Here is a 16,222-nt window from a genome sequence, read left to right on the forward strand (position 1 = left end):
TAATACTGTATATGATGAGATTCACAGTTGGATATTATATTTGACTGGCAGCACAGTGAAGAATCGCGGCGGCACAGTTGGGTTGGATTAAGTGTCTGAAACAGGATAATGACCTGTATGTGTTTTTCAGAAATGTGACATACTACGAACAGTGCTGGACGAGAGTGGAACATAACAAGCAAATTACACGCCCGGCAACCTAACATGAAGAATGTAAGAGCCGCATATGGGTTTAATCAAAGTCCAGGAACAGCAAACTTGCTATGTTTGTACTTATTTTCCTCTTCGGTATCACTCTGTCACAGAGGATTTGTTTGCCCAAGTTCAGATTTAGTGTTGGATCCAGTTTTGTGAGCTGGATGTGAAATATTTATCTGAATCACCCGTTTCTCATACGGACTAATGTTAAACTGACTGGTGGTCTTCAATGAGCTTGTAAAAATATGTGCAATTCAGAAAAAGAAGCAGGTAAATAGTATTCAACACATCAGGGTAGCTGTGATATCAGATGTCAAGCGCCCCCTTTGGAATGCCGCGGAGGATCATTTTTTCCGTACAGATGGCAGAATACCACACAAAGGTGAAAGTTCACATCTCAGTTATGCAACCGCAAGGCATCAGGCACTCAATCTCACACCAATGTGAACCAGATGTGGGGTTCCAACAGCAGCGGCAGCAGCACAACAACAGCGCTATTGTTTTAATGCAATGACCTGGTTAAACTACGCAACCACAAGTCTGTGCCACAGAGAAAAGCAGCAAAGTCGTTGGACAAGGAATGCACAGAGCTCCCAGAAAGATTTAAAGCTATAAAGGAAACAAAGATAATTGCTTTCGTTTTGATTTTTGTCTTCCAAGCCTGATATACGTACCCTTCCTGCATAGTGGATGATGCAGAAGTCAGCTTTGTCTTTGAGTTGACGTGGCTTCTGAAACTTGCTATGTGTGCCCAGCTCCTGCAGCACTTTGTCTACAAACGTCTTGTCAGTGGCCTTGGGAAACCAGCACTCCTCATCCAGCAGGGCGAGAATGCCAGGGGGGTTATTCTGAGGAGATATATTTAGCGAATAACCGTGTATTTAAAAGCAGACACGTATACACACTGTCATACATGCACACAAGCACACTGACCGGTCTCTCGATGAGGTCGATGCAGGGCTGCAGGTCAAGGCCGAAGTCGATGAAGCTCCACTCGATGCCCTCCCTCTGGTACTCCTCTTGCTCCAGGATGAACATGGTGTGGTTGAAGAGCTGCTGCAGCTTCTCGTTGGTGTAGTTGATGCACAGCTGCTCAAATGAGTTCAGCTGGTAGGAAAGTGAATAGCAGAAGGAAATCTTTGGCATATTTTTTTTACATGTGATTTATCCTTTCGCTGGATCATCTGTCCTGTCTGTTTTTATACTCTTACAAGGGAACAAAACTACATCTGCCAGACGTCACTTTGTATGTTGTAGAAAAGCATCTGTCACTATTAAAAGCACCACGAGCACCTCAAAGATCTCAAAGCCAGCAATGTCCAGGATGCCAATGAAGGACGCCCCCTGCCGTTTGGTCCTATCCAGCGCCTTGTTGATGCGATGGACCAGCCAGCGGAACAGCCGCTCATACGTCGCCTTAGCCAAGGCTTCAACAGCAAAGTCAGCCTGAGGTAAAACAAAGAGAGCAGAAAAGTGCGGAGAGCAACATGAATTATACATGAGACACACACAGACTCGTGTTGTTGTTTTAGTTTGGAGTGTTGGGGCATGACGTCAAACAGTGGGCCACAATTAGGACAATCCATTAGCCAGCTGGTGGACCAGTTCAAACATATGGTTTGAGTTCGCAAAAACGAAGTGTACCCTTAAGCACTCTGGAAATTAACCTTTTCAGCTGCAAACAAAAAGACAAAAACGGAATACAAACATAGCTATTATAAAACATTTAGTTTATTAAGTTCTTATAAAAACAATTTAAAATTCAACTAAACTGATTACTGATTTGGATTTTTTGTAATCGGGAATCTAAAAAGTTTCCAGACTTTGGTTTCCAGCTCTGAGGATTTTAACAATGCTGCTCGTGCAATAAAAACTACTTGAAAAGTTTGAGATTTAAAACATTTTTAAGAAAATCTGTCATGATTTCCTGACATTCAATTAAATAATGAGAAGATTTGCTTAATTATTCTCACAGTTTTACACTAATCTTCTGGGAAGATGCAACGGTCCGCTTGGGACAAAGTGACAAAAATGTCATCAGAGGTTAAACGTGAAGCTCTGTGTGGATGTCTGCATCTTCTCCATTTTGCTTTGGTCTGGTGATCTAGCCCAGCGGTCCCCAACCTTTTTTGCGCCACGGACCGGTTTGTGCCCGATAATATTTTCACGGACCGGCCTTTAAGGTGTCGCGGATAAATACAACAAAATAAAACTAGTACTAGTACTGAAAAAAAGAAGATTTATTCATAACACACGTGAAAAGACCCAGGAAAACAGAGTTAACGATAAAGATGATAACAAAATAACGCTGAAAACCGATAAAAACCCTGAAAACCATACATTTCACACCTGAGCCTCAACTCTTGCGGCCTGGTACCAAACAACTCACGGACCGGTACCGGTCGGAGACCCGGGGGTTGGGGACCGCTGATCTAGTCCATACACTACAAGGCTAGAACTACAAATATATCCTCCAGGTGGACTTCCTGGTAGGCTAGTAAGACCTGGCCATAGATGGCACCTTACCTGTTCTTTGGTCTGTGCCTTCTGCACATAGTCTCGCCCCACTTTGATCCTCGGGGTGAGGATAGCTCTGGTAAACTCCATAACATTCATTCCAAGCAGGTGGCAGAGCTTCTGTGCCGCTGGGAGAAGTAGGGAAAACAAACCATGCCACTAATTTATATACAACAGAAATCAAATCATAAAGAATACAGTGAAAGTTTTATTTTTACATAAACCTGCTGTATTTAAAAGCTTTTTAAAATCAGAAACTGTGAGAAGAGTTATGTTTGTTTATTTCGACTGGATGTCGTTTACCTGTATTCTCAGGCATTGAAGCTTGATCGGTGTTTCTCTCCTTTTTAAAAACAATGTTTCCAAACTGCAGCACTGCAGAGACCACCTTCAACATGCCTGACAAAAACAGGAGATAAAAACCTTACTGAGTGCCAGACAATGCCTGAGGAAAAGCAGTGTCTGAGGAACCTGGATTTCCAAAGGAATGGAGCACAGATGGAACTATAACTCACAGACAATCTCGTCATGGGAGAAGCTCATGATGTGCATGGCCTCCATCGTCTCCTGGAAATTCTCCTTGTCCTGCTGGCCCGGAATGGGAATGTTACCATTTGACAGGAAACGGTAGTTGTTAAAGCCTTCGAGGAGCAGATCCGCTAAAGAAGGAAAGGAAAAAAGAGTTGTTCTTTATACCGTAGAACATATTTTCCTTATACGCCACTGTTCTATCAAAATTTTAAACGAATATCCTCATACGTGGCTCTCATTTTTCTTAAAAACAAAAATAAGGTAAAAACAAAATCTGGTAATTCTTTGTTTTTACATTAATTGGGCCCCAATATGCCCAAATATCAAAGAGAAATCAAAAATGCATGCTCTGGAAGAGTTCAGGTCTTAGGAGGTTAAATTAAGGATGATGGTAAAAGCAACTTTAATTGTTTTTTCTGGAGTTTGGAGGGCTCTGGAGCAGTGAGCGTGTTGGGGCTGGACTTAAGGTGATTAAAAACATCTAAGTGCTCCTTTCTGAATATTAATGATCAGTGGGTATCTGCTTAATTTTGCACAATAGGCATTTGTTGGTGTTTTACTGTGTACATCTAAAATGCATCTGCAGAACTCTGCATGGAAATTCTATTGGATGGTGATCCAGGGCAGGATGATACTATCAAACATTTCATCTCTTTTCCCCATAAACACATGTGATGACCTCCACTCTACACTTAATGGCAAGTTTTGAAGCTTTGGTATTAGAATAGTTTCCGTGTTTTTCCAAGAGTAGCTGCGTGGGCATCTTCGTTAACTTCTGATACCCAGTCATTCTGTTATATAAGCAGGCGTAAAATATGACAGAAGCTCTCAGTTCAGAAAAGAGCTTCAAGGGTTACTCATAGTTGGCTTTCAAGCGGAAAAGAGTTAAAGAAGATTTTACTTGGAATTTGAAAGTTCTAACATTTGTCTCAGATGTTTTATTTTTATGACATTCACTAATATCTTGAGCTTCCTAATGCTCTTATTGCAGTATCAAGGCAGGTACAGCTTATCCTGTGTTAAGTGATTTGATTATTTATGGTGAATCTGTTTATATTAGTTTTTTAAATATTTACTGCGAGGTCCCAGTTCTGACACAATTTATGTGTCAGACTGTGGCTGTAATCTTTGTTCAGTAGGAGACAGAAGAACAAGGCGATCAGAATAAAACAAAGATTTCATCTCTTAATCTAAGGGGGAAAAGCCAGGAACAGCACAATGATCCAGCTGAATAGCAAGTTCATTTGTATACATATAAATATATATTAAATGAAGTCAGACTTAGAATGAAACTCTGACAAACTCCTTGTTTGTCTACAATTTTAACAGCTTGCCAATTAAATCAGTTCACTCTCACTGCCCGTGCTTTGAAAGCAGTGCACAGACACTCACTTCGAAGATGCTCTCCAGCCCCTGCCAGCAGCCGATAGAAAATGTGAAAGGTCCTCTCATCTTTGGCCTGTCTAATCGCTCTTGACTTCTCCAGAAGATCTGAGAACAAAAGTTAAGTCCTTACAAGGAAATCACAAAACTAAAATATGACTCTGTGGTCCCACTAATGAGGAAGCTCCTGTTTTGCCACATGCAGTTTGACTGGAAAGGTTTACCTCTTGCAATTTTTGGTAATCCTTTGTTTCCAGTGGAGGCCTATGAATAAGTTGGGAAACTATCTTTAACTTTTTTTTGTGTTAGAACACACAAATTTCACCTAAAAAATTTGACTTGTGTATTTGATTTCTCACCGTGAATAACAACACATAAAAATGAGGAGTAACAATAACAGTGTTGCTTCTCTATAGCTCAGTGTCCTCGTGTTTATTCTGGGAAATTACATTCTTGTGGCTAAGCCCAAGCTCTGGTGATACATACAACCTTCACTGCTCTCTTATCCCAGTGAGCATCCTCTCCTTTAGCCCTGCTCTGTGTCGTTTTATTTTTAAACATTGATTTATGCCTTTGCTTCTTTAGTCCTTGCAAATAATAAGGATACAGGTTTCAATATTGGCCCCAACAATGTAGCCTGTGACGTCAAAGTTGATTCTGATGAACTTTCCCTGCAAGAAACAAAACACTGTTAAGAGAAATTAAGACATTTGTTGAACTCCGCAGATAATCACGAAGCCTGTGATGCATGAGTGTTTATACGTTATTATGTATATGTGTATTTGCAGCTGTCCTCTCTTTATTTTTTCTCCCTCTGGGCACAGCTGCGTTTTAAGTACCACCTTGTAGGTCCTTGCAGATTACAGAAATGTGGTGAAGAACAAAATGTCTATATTAGGAAATACTAGGTTGACAGGTCAGAAAGAATCTCAGGCATGTGTGCGGTTTCCTGACAGTGATTGTGAGCAAGCGTGCATGAATATTTGTGCCCATCTGTCTTCTGGTATTCACTGCTCTGCATCCCAGACAGAGGGTGATTCACGAGGACCCAGGCTCCATAGTGGTTAATCTTGACCACATGGTTTACTTAGTCACAAAAAAATGTCAAATGTTTAGAGTGAAAATTGTTGCGATTACTGTAACTCATCTCAACATGATCTGAAATAAGCGAATATTAGAAGCATGACATCAGTCCACTTACGAAACAACCTTTTTATTTTTATAAAATCTTCCAAAGTTGCATTAGTCAAACCAAAAAGCCCCAAAAATGTATTAAACAGTTTTGTGCGTTGGATTAGAAGACCGGGACTGCTCTCATCTAGATGGGGGAATATGAAGAAAACTTTGCAGTACTCTGCAAAGGTAAGAATATTCCACCCACCATGCCCGTCAAAATCTCACAAAAACCTCATTCAGAAATGCACCCCTCCCATTTAACCTGACAGAGCCTGAACATGTGTGAATGTGCTCTTTGGTAAATTTTCTGAACAATCTGGATCTAGTAATGTTTACATATTGCTTTCAACACAGTACAAGTCTGTAAAGTCACTGGACCTTTATATACTGTCAAATTGAGAAGCAGTACAGTATTGTGCAAAAGTCTTAAGCCAGAATGTGTAAAATTCTAGCAATATGCAGAGTCAGTTTTGGCATGACTACATTTATTCTTCAACACAACCTCAACTCTCTTAGGCAGCTTCTTTGTAATTTCTATTGCCGTAATTTACTCCTGAAGTTTCAGGAACAGTTCTGCAGGCTTCTTGACTGACATTTAAAGCTCTTGTTGACTAATACAGTTACATTTTGTCTTTTTCTATCCAAGTATGCTTTTACTGCATTGGCACTGTGTTTGGGATTATTGTCATGCTGAAAAATAAAGCCAGTGCCACTTTCCAGACGGTACTGGATGGTGAAACCACAACAGAGCCTCCACTGTGCTTTACAGATGGCTACACACACTCACTGATGTACTTCTCCCTTCACCTCCTCTGTACATGCTGATGGCATTTTTAACCAAAAGCTGCTATTAATATCAAAGTGCCTAAAGATATAATTTGAAATTGTGCAGACTCAACATTGGCTCATTCCACGTGGAGTTAGGTGACTCTTTTATGCTTGAATGATTTACAGGTGAGCGTTAAGTAGCTCAGCAAACAAAAACATTCCTCTTAAATGATCAGGTACAAGGACTGGACTGAAGTCAATGTCAAAAGAAAACCTTTGAAAGACCGTTAGAAAGCCCAGAGAACTATTGCTTGAGACCACTTAGTTGAAGCAAAATAAAAATAAATGACTCAAAATGTTTGCAAAGTGCTGTAACTGATTGAATGAGTACTGTGGCTTGTTCTGACAATCCTGCAGAAATGTTTAAATGACGTCTTGAGGAACACTCATGACCGAGAGTATGTCGGAAAGACCAGAAATGGTTAGTTTTACCTCCAAATAAGAGCAATTTATCTCAGGGAGGGAAAAAAGGAAGATTCAAATGTTTGATGTTTTTGCATGAAACATTTTGAATAGATTCTGTAACTAAATATATGTCAAACCTAGAGTGGGATCAAACATTGCATGCTAAAGCTGTTTAACATGAAGACACAATGTTTTTATAACCTCATAAGAGACTCAATGTTTTTCCCTTCTGGATATCTGTTCTTGCTCATGTGTTTAAATCTGGAAAATGATCATTTAAACAAGAAATGTGAACTCACAAAGCGAGATGAGTTGTCATTTTTCACCGTCTTGGCATTGCCAAAAGATTCAAGGATGGGGTTGGCTTGCAGGAGCTGGCGTTCCAACTCACCCTGTGGAGAAAGAAAGGGAGGTAAGCCAACTAGCTGTCAAACGTGTGCATTATGCAACTGAATATTTTCTTGTTATCGCTATTTTTTGTGTCTTCCAAAATATCCACAAATTGGCAAGGCAAAATCAAATCTTCTCGAAAAGCAGAGAGAGAAAATGTAGCAAAGTCAATATGCTAAACCAGTCTTTAGACAACCAAGTCCACTCACAAGCTCTTTACCATGACTCTGCTGGCTTTACTTTAGTCAATTGCAGTACAATGTGAATTTTCTCTGGGGAACTCGAAAGGATTTTAGGGGGCCAAAACAACCAAACGGTTTTAGAGAACTTGTGAAACCACAAAGGCACTACAGAGACGGTGTTTCGTCACATATCCCAAAGTGAGTGATTATCTTGGGTTGATGAATGAGATGCTTCCTCCGGCCTTCGCATTCCTCTCGTTGTTATAATATACCCTGTAACGTATGTCTGAAAAGTCTGCCAACACTGTGATAATGATGGCTTCCTCTCAGTTTTGGAAAAAGACATTCCTATGAAACCTTTTACTCCCGGAGAAATGAGATAACCTCCTATGTCCAGGGCATGACAGTCCAAAAATAGCCTCTACTGCAAATCAGAGAGTTGTTAAAATCTACTGAGGATATTCCTCTGGACTTTGATAACTCATGGGGAACAGATTAAGTTATGCCTTAACTCTAATTTGCTGCCAAGCTGGCTCTTGTTGTAAGCTGGTCAGTAATGGCCTATAATGGCATATAAAGAAAATATGGGTCCACCTGTAGCCATCTTTAAACTGAAGTTATTATGCTTATTTCAAGAGCCATAATTTCATTCTTGGACTCTAGTAGAGTAGCTTTTCTATTTTACTTTGTCTACCAAACATGATTTCTAGCAAACCACATTCACTAAATTCAGCAGACATCCAACCTGGCCTCTCTCCCCTTTCCATGAGGTCTTGGAACGACATGGATTTTTGCCAGCCAATCAGCAATCAGGCTATGTTACAGATCGTGACTTTAAGGCATCTAAGAGCCCAGCCTAAACCATAACCTCATAGTAAGTGCACTGAAGTTGATTTTTGACATAAAAATGAAAAGTTTTGAAAAAGAAAATCACAAAAAAGAAGGAAAAAAGAACCTCAAACTCATATCTTACAATTAATTAATAAAATTTAGAATTTTCAACTAATTGAATTTATAATTAAATTAATTTTTGACCACTTATTTCAAATAATTTAATTTAATTTTTAATGAAGCCAACTGGGTGGGGCTTCTGCGCTCACAGCTAGAGCCGTGTGCCTGAGATGACCAAATTCAGGACATCCCAGCTCCGTGACATCATACAGAGCCCGGTGTTTGAAAAAAGTGAATAAAACCAAGAGCAGTCAGACGCCTGAGCCTTTGGCTCAAAGCCATTACTTATGAAATTGCTGACCTCGTTAGAAACTATGACCATTCACCACTCGAGCAATCTACTGAAAACAAGGACAAGCACAGTAGGTCTACTTTAAATAGAAAAATGAAACCGACGCAAAGAGAGACAACAGGGAGCCAGCAGCTTACTGTTTAAAGGCGGATACCACATAACTTTAACAGGCACGGCTTGACTCATGACCCATGTTCACTTGCCGCATGTCTCTCCTCATTTCCTGTCTGCATCTTAGCGACATTACCTAATTTAAACAAAATGCCCCACAAAGATATTTCAAAGACAAAGAGGTAATAGTACTTTATCTTATAGCACGGATGGAGGAAGCAAAGAGTAAAACAGAACAAATAAGGTAAATCAAAAAAGATCTGAGCTGGGTGACTGAACAAGAGCAACCTGATCCTCTATCCTATATTCCACAAAAAGCAGTCTCAGTGTTGCAAAAATTATGAGCAGAATGAGACAAATAAGTCAAAATGTGGGAAAAAAAGCATTTCTAGCGGACCATCTTTTAAGCTTGTCGCTCCATATGATACCAAAAAGGAGAAAAAAGGTTTATGAACAAAAATACTGAGCTCGAGTAGAGTTAATACTAAAGTTTAAACCCTCTGAGCAGACATATGGGCGACACATGGAAATATAATATGTGCAAAAACATACAAATATCATGAACTGCTTGAATCTTCATATGCCGCTTCAGTATGCGTGTGCAGTCTGCTACATATGTCTGCCTAATGAGCTGTCTGGAACTGTTCTCCATTCAAGTATCCTGACAGGCATGAGGTTCACTGAGAAAAGCTGGGAGTAACCGATTCCAACCAGTACATACATTCGTCTACAAATGGCATTTCCATTCATATTTCTTACAGAGAGAATTCATATAGTCTCCTCCCTTCAGGTCTGCTTTACCTCTTCACCACCTCCATCTTCACTCCTCTTACAGTCTCCTGTCCTGCTTCATATTTTTGCTCCCCCTCAATCCCTGGCTCTACATTCCTGCGCTCAGAGGTCACTCTAATGCAACGCAGCGGTAAAGCGGCATTAAGGAGGTAAGCGTGGATGGTGTACACTGGCAAGGGAGCACTGAGGCACTTAGTTACAGCTACTCACTCTCTGCGACTGAAAGTATATTAAACAGGCATTTACTCAGATTGCCTTTGCACAAGCGGGTTATTGGACTTCTACGAGGGCCTCTTTTTCTACAGTTATTAGATTTTCTGAAGACAAAGAAACATCAGATATTGGTTTAGGGGGAAAGATAAATAGCTACCAAATAAATCAACCAGAGACAAGGAGAGCCAGAAAATAGTTTTGGAGAAACCACAACAAACAGAAGATGGAATTTGGGAGTTTTCTGTACTTTTCAAACTTATCTGTGACTTAATATTTGAAAATCCATGTGAGGCTGTAACATTCAATCACAACAGTGATCATGCTATTTAAACTACAAACATGCATCACGAAAGGAAAACATGCAGAAATATATATATGCAACATTTACACATTGATATTTGAAATAAAAACATTTGCTCTGACAAAATATGAAAGACGAAGTTTGAGGAGAGATGTTTAGGGTGGCCGTCATCTGATTTTCACACCGCTCTTTGTGAATAAGAACACAAAACTGTGCCAGAAAGGGTTCATTTAAGCTCCCGTAGCACTCAATGAACAGCTTTAACAGCAGGTATTTGACTGACAGATGTTTCTAATAAGACCTCTCAGTTTTCCTCAGTTCTAATAAACCCAAACCAACTGATAAAACAAAGTGTTTAATATCGTGAGCCTGCACGCCGGCGGACAGATTCACTTGGTTTCAAATAATCATGTGAAAACACCGAGCCAGCACAAACAAATACCTCATAAAGAAAGAAGCTTAGATTAGTCCGTCATCATCATTACAGAAGTAGCAGAGATTTAGAGAGAAGGGCATGCAAATATACACAAACATAGACAAAACGGACGGCACACTGATTTTGGAAAAAGCTGGAGATACACTTGCCTGTAGTTTGAATGCTTTGGGAGAATCGGGCTGTTTGTTATGGATAAACAAATACAAGTGTTAAAACCTGAAGCTCTTATGTCAGACAAAAGCCATGAGAAAGAGAACACCAGTGCAAACTTAGCCCAACGCTCGAGCAAGAGCTAACATTTTAGGTTAACTTTTACTGAGGTAGGCACTTTAGGATTAGGTAGAACACAACAGCATTAAAAAAGTTTACTTTACAGCTGAGCGCTAAGCTAGTTTCATGTCTCCTGAAGCTAGCTTAGCTTCTTGAACAAGAAAACAGTTAGCTTAGCATTGGCTAAAGCTAAAACAAATGGCTAGTCACACTAGAGTAAAAACAGGATAGCAATCTGTGTTGACAACTGCATTACATTTTTCACATTCGACAACTAAATGCAAGAAGATATGGCAACCAAAGTTGACTGCTAGGTGACTGCATTTGTCGTCTGGTGGGAGGCAACATGTCTCCAACACATTACAATCAATCTGAGTCAGTAGTTGCAGAAACTGCAACTTGCTTCTTTGCTTTAGAGGACTAGACTCAGCTGGTTGCAAACTGGTTGTACTCCAACAGAAAAGAAAGGTTGTTGAGTATGTTTGTCATTTTGCAATTAAAGCACCATCCTGCAGCAACTATGTCACTATTTGTGGAGGAATTTCTGAGATTCACATCTATGATGTTGTGCCCAGATTCTGAATGCAAATAGCGTGAATTTCTGTCTATGTACACTACCACTTAATTTTTTGCCAATTTACCACTGACTGTTAATTACTGTGTATTATCACAAACAGATTTCCTGTAATTGCTAAATACACCCAGTTAACATAAACTGACGGCAGGGTGCTTTATTGCCATCTTATTGCTGCTTTATTGCTGTCTTGATCCACCAAAGTAACTTTTTATACAGCAGCTGACTGTACATGTTCACCCCCCAGTGCCCTACATTGAAGCAACCATTTCAAAGGCAGTGAGATCACAAATTTCATTGCACCCAGACACAATTACTTTGGTGCCGCGGTCTCCACTGTTTTCTCTAGTGTGACTGTACCTCACAAATGAACTACTCAGGTGTGTTAATCCACGCAGAAACCACAATATAATGACTTTTCACCTTTTTATGGAGCATTACATGCTAGACTATCATTTGCCTCTGAGTAGAAACCAGCAGAGGTTCATGCAGGTTGGTGGTAACAGCCAAGAAAAGTGTTACACATAAATAACTCAATTACACTTTAGTTTTTGCATGGATTAAATAAATGAGAGTCAGGCTGTTGCCGTTTCCTGATTTGTGCCAAGCTAAACTAATGGGTTGTAAGATAAAATCACTGTATGACAGAAATCAACCTTCTCAAGCTTTCTGACATTTTTTAAAACACAGCAATAATACTTAGAAATAATTCACACAGTGATAAAGCCAGCCAGTTTTTCAATGAAATATGAATTTTAGAGGAGATGGGGCCATGTTTAGTGTAGGAGAAACGTAGGCAGTACGGCTCTCACAGGAATGTTGTGATCTTTGCGTCCTTTGTGTGAGGAGGCAACGTGGGCCAGGTACTGGATGACCTTCTTCGTGTTCTCTGTCTTGCCAGCGCCTGATTCACCTCTGAAAAGAAAGAGTAAAGACAAATACACATGAATAGAGTGAGAAAATGTGAGCCAATACATGACAAGGGAGAAACAAACAGGTTTTGTTTCTGACCTGAATTACAAGGTTTCCCTTGTGAAGCACAGCCACATAACAGGAAATATTATGTATGAGTTGTTCACAGTTTACCAAGATACAGAAAAAACAACCCTAAAACCTTAACCAAGATAACTTTCACTCATCGTTATTGTGGTTAAGAGTGATTGGATGAACTCCAAGGACACAATTAATAGAAACAAAAAAGAAAACAGAGAGAGTGACTAAACATCAGGCTATCTTGTTGTTTTTGTAAAAATCAATCCATTTGTTTGTCAGTCTGTTTTGCTAGAGAACCCTGTGGTTTGGAGAGCCAGGCTCCAAAGTTTCCAGACCCCACTTTTGGGCTGTCCTTAATGATAGCTGTGTTCAGGCACGGCCATCCGCAACTCCCACAGTCGGGTCCTGGAGCTCAGAAAACCAGGGCCAGCAGTGAAAAGAAGCCAGTGACACTACATCCATCTACATACCAGTGGCTTTAGTCTAACTCACTATTAGCTGTGCACTGCAGTTTTAGCTGCAACACTAGAACTGCACGGGCGAGTCCTCGAGTGCAGTGTACGAACATAGGAATATAGGTCAAACAGGTACTCATCCAAGTGTGGTTTGATGTCTTCATTGTTTTACTATGAAGACATGAATCCTCTTTGAATAAGTCTCCCAGAAATCATTCATTGGTTTTCTCGTATATTCTCTCTTTCGCCAAGCATGTGGTTTAAAAGACCTTTGACTTTGGGAACTATTTTTATGTCTAGCCTCTCCTTTTCTCACAGATCTCAGTGCTAGAGAGTCGAACTAGATTCTGAAAACTTAAATGAGAGATTCTTCAAGGTCTCAGTCTTCCTGGATATTCCCTCTCCTGTCCTATGATATGTACCATATGGACATTTTGTAACACAGCGGCTTTTGAATTGGCGCTACCTAAAGATGAATCCAATTAAAAGAACATTTCTGTGGCTTGTTTTCATGCAGTTAGACCCTACTTTTACAGTCAACTCCAATGACTGGAAAACATCATACATAGTTAATGCATGGTTTCTTGCCACATTTGACCATTTATACAACACTATGCATCATTACATACCAGACGCTGACTGCTCACACAAGGCCTGGATCTCTAAATGTTATTCTAAACTATGCACTATATAATTCTGTGCTATGCACTGTTATGCTTAATGGCATGGTGGCCTTTCAACTGAATCAAAGTGATCTATATTACAACAGAGCTGCATAAATGTAGGTCATAAGCAACCTTTTTCATCTGTTTCTTCAGGAGTAATTTTCCTTAGAGCAGGATGAGGAGGAGACATTTCTCTAAACTGGTTGACCATCTAAACCGCAGGTGTCGAACTCCAGGCCTTGAGGGCCGGTGTCCTGCAGGTTTTCGATGTGTCCTTGATCCAACACAGCTGATTTAAATGGCTAAAATACCTCCTCAACATGTCTTGAAGTTCTCCAGAAGCCTGGTAATGAAGTAATCATTTGATTCAGGTGTGTTGATCGAGGGGGAGATCTAAAACCTGCAGGACACCGGCCCTCGAGGCCTGGAATTCGACACCTGATCTAAACTGTGGGGCTAAACTCTTAAAAGGGTGCCTTTTCCCCAACAGGGGGTGCAGTTTTCTGAATTTAGGGCATATTATTGCAACTGCTTCTCATCTGTTCATTGGCAGCATCAAACCCCAAGAAAGACAGTGGCACTTAATTACCCTCTGCCAAAGAAGATGAAGGCCGGCCACCAAACCACACTCATAACTCCCTCGGTATTGGGTAGAGCCGCTGTAAAAGCCCAGCATCCGCAAAAAGCTATTTGAAACCAACTTTTAAATAGAACATGGCAGGATAAAGGGAGCTGGCCAAATGAAGATAAAAAGACACGGGAAAAAAATACTATAAATAATCCTTGTAAAGTACTCATAACTATAAAAGATACTTATATTTAAAGGCATTTCAAGGACAAGCGGTCTTTATATAATGTAACTCTATTAAGGTGAAGCGATATAATCCTTGTGTTGAGACAGTTTCATTTTCCAGTCCATCAAGCTGGTTGATCTCTAGAACCACCTTAAAGACCAGTTCAACCATCTGCCCTAAGAAAGAAATTAAGACAAAAGTAGAAAAGAGAAGTTAAGAGTTGCAGTACTCACGTGCAAAGAATTGATTGGTCCTCACGGTCTGTTCAGAGAAAACAGAAAAAGAAAGAAAGCATCTCTTGTTTAGTCATTCATTTTGACGTACAGAGATAGCATTCAATGGCTAAGCTGTCACATACAATGGAACATAACAGTTTAATAGTTTTCACCAGGCTAATACTGGAGCTGTGAGTACATACACGTACATAAACACAGCTTGCATTTTCCTGAGAATTTCCTGAGAATAACAGGAGAAACATACTGCTCCGTGAACACTGAAGTTTATAAAGGAGGTGTGTTAGGAATGCATTTTTCACCACAGCCAGCAGGGAACTGACATGCTTATCATCAAACAGAAACTCTGGGCTAATTTAGAGACTTAAAAATATGTTTGAAAACACGACATGTTTGGTAATATGGCAGGTTTAATCTTCCAGACCAGGCAGCAAATCCAGACTTTTTTAATATGATCTTGGGAAGAGATTTAAAATTTTTAAGAGATGTTAACTAACACTAACAATTAACCCTACAATACCCTTTGTATCATATTTGATACATGAGTTTTTGAGACCTCTATCTCATCAACATGATCAATATTTGCCATGATTTCAAAATGTTATGGACAAAACGCTGCCTAAAATTAACATTGTTGTTAAAAAAGAAGTTACCAAAAATGCCCAATGTATCAAATGTGATAGAAAAACATATAATAAATATATAATTAAAATATATCATACACAACATGATACAGCAAAAAAAGCAGATTTTGTTATAAGGGTTAATAAAAATCTCATTTGATAGGTTGGGTCTTACAGGGTTACTCATGTTTTTTCAGATATTTTTTCAATTTTCTGACATTTAAGTCATAACCTAACCCTAAACCTAAGCAATGAGTATATGTTATCTTTATATACATTAACTTGTTCCCCCAAGTCTTGACAAATTCAGAAGTTTTTGCCTTTCTCCAAAATACAATTTTTAAAACAACTGAATTTATTGTGAACCTTTCATAGTGTCAAAAACTAAAATGGTTTAGTGAACTACAGAAGCTGAATCTATTTAAACTCAAAACTGATGTACGTTGTATTATTTTTAGCCATTTCACCTAGTTTAAATAATTACTTTAGGTATCTAATAGGGATGGGTATCATTTAGGTTTTATCCGATACCGGTGCCAAATCGGTACTTTTGAAATGGTGCCGGTGCTCAAACGGTGCTCAAACCGGTGCTTAAAGAATGGAGAACACAAACTTTGTCCAAAAACCTCTCATGTTCAGCTGGTTTTTGTAAAAAGATAACAATGTTAGCCTTTTCTGCAGCTATGGGTCATATATGGTATCACTCTTGGCTGGAAGCAGTGCTTAAACAATGGAAAAAAAACACAAACTTTGTCCAAAAACCTCTCATGTTTAACTGTTTTCCACTTCTTCTTTGGTCATTTTAGCCTTTTTGGCCAGGGTGAAGGGAGTATCTGCCATCAAACAAGAAGACAGCCGCATGTAGCTATGATGATGTTTGCTAGTTCACCTTACATGCATTAATGTAAT

General features: G+C 39.6%; 1 protein-coding gene across 3 annotated transcripts in view; it reads right to left on the reverse strand.

Moving 5' to 3' along the window:
* Nucleotides 1–16,222, reverse strand: part of LOC147332054 (myosin-10) — a 67,395-nt gene that overhangs the window by 15,758 nt on the left and 35,415 nt on the right. For 2 of the 3 annotated variants that reach the window (XM_086288460.1, XM_086288461.1), the window contains exons 4-15: nt 14,691–14,718; nt 12,363–12,465; nt 10,856–10,885; nt 7,338–7,430; nt 5,237–5,300; nt 4,639–4,737; nt 3,231–3,374; nt 3,019–3,114; nt 2,725–2,843; nt 1,492–1,644; nt 1,132–1,305; nt 873–1,046 (exon numbers count right to left, since the gene is read on the reverse strand). In XM_086288460.1, coding sequence (XP_086144586.1) covers nt 873–1,046; nt 1,132–1,305; nt 1,492–1,644; nt 2,725–2,843; nt 3,019–3,114; nt 3,231–3,374; nt 4,639–4,737; nt 5,237–5,300; nt 7,338–7,430; nt 10,856–10,885; nt 12,363–12,465; nt 14,691–14,718 — 1,277 coding nt within the window. The remainder of the gene's footprint in view (nt 1–872; nt 1,047–1,131; nt 1,306–1,491; nt 1,645–2,724; nt 2,844–3,018; nt 3,115–3,230; nt 3,375–4,638; nt 4,738–5,236; nt 5,301–7,337; nt 7,431–10,855; nt 10,886–12,362; nt 12,466–14,690; nt 14,719–16,222) is intronic. The other variant, XM_086288462.1, reaches the window with a different exon arrangement.

Source organism: Aulonocara sp. 'chitande type north' Nkhata Bay, linkage group LG4 (genome assembly GCF_057382095.1).
Source record: "Aulonocara sp. 'chitande type north' Nkhata Bay isolate Kocher_YH1m ecotype deep benthic linkage group LG4, A_spYH_male_GT1.1, whole genome shotgun sequence".
Lineage (NCBI taxonomy): Eukaryota > Metazoa > Chordata > Actinopteri > Cichliformes > Cichlidae > Aulonocara > Aulonocara sp. 'chitande type north' Nkhata Bay.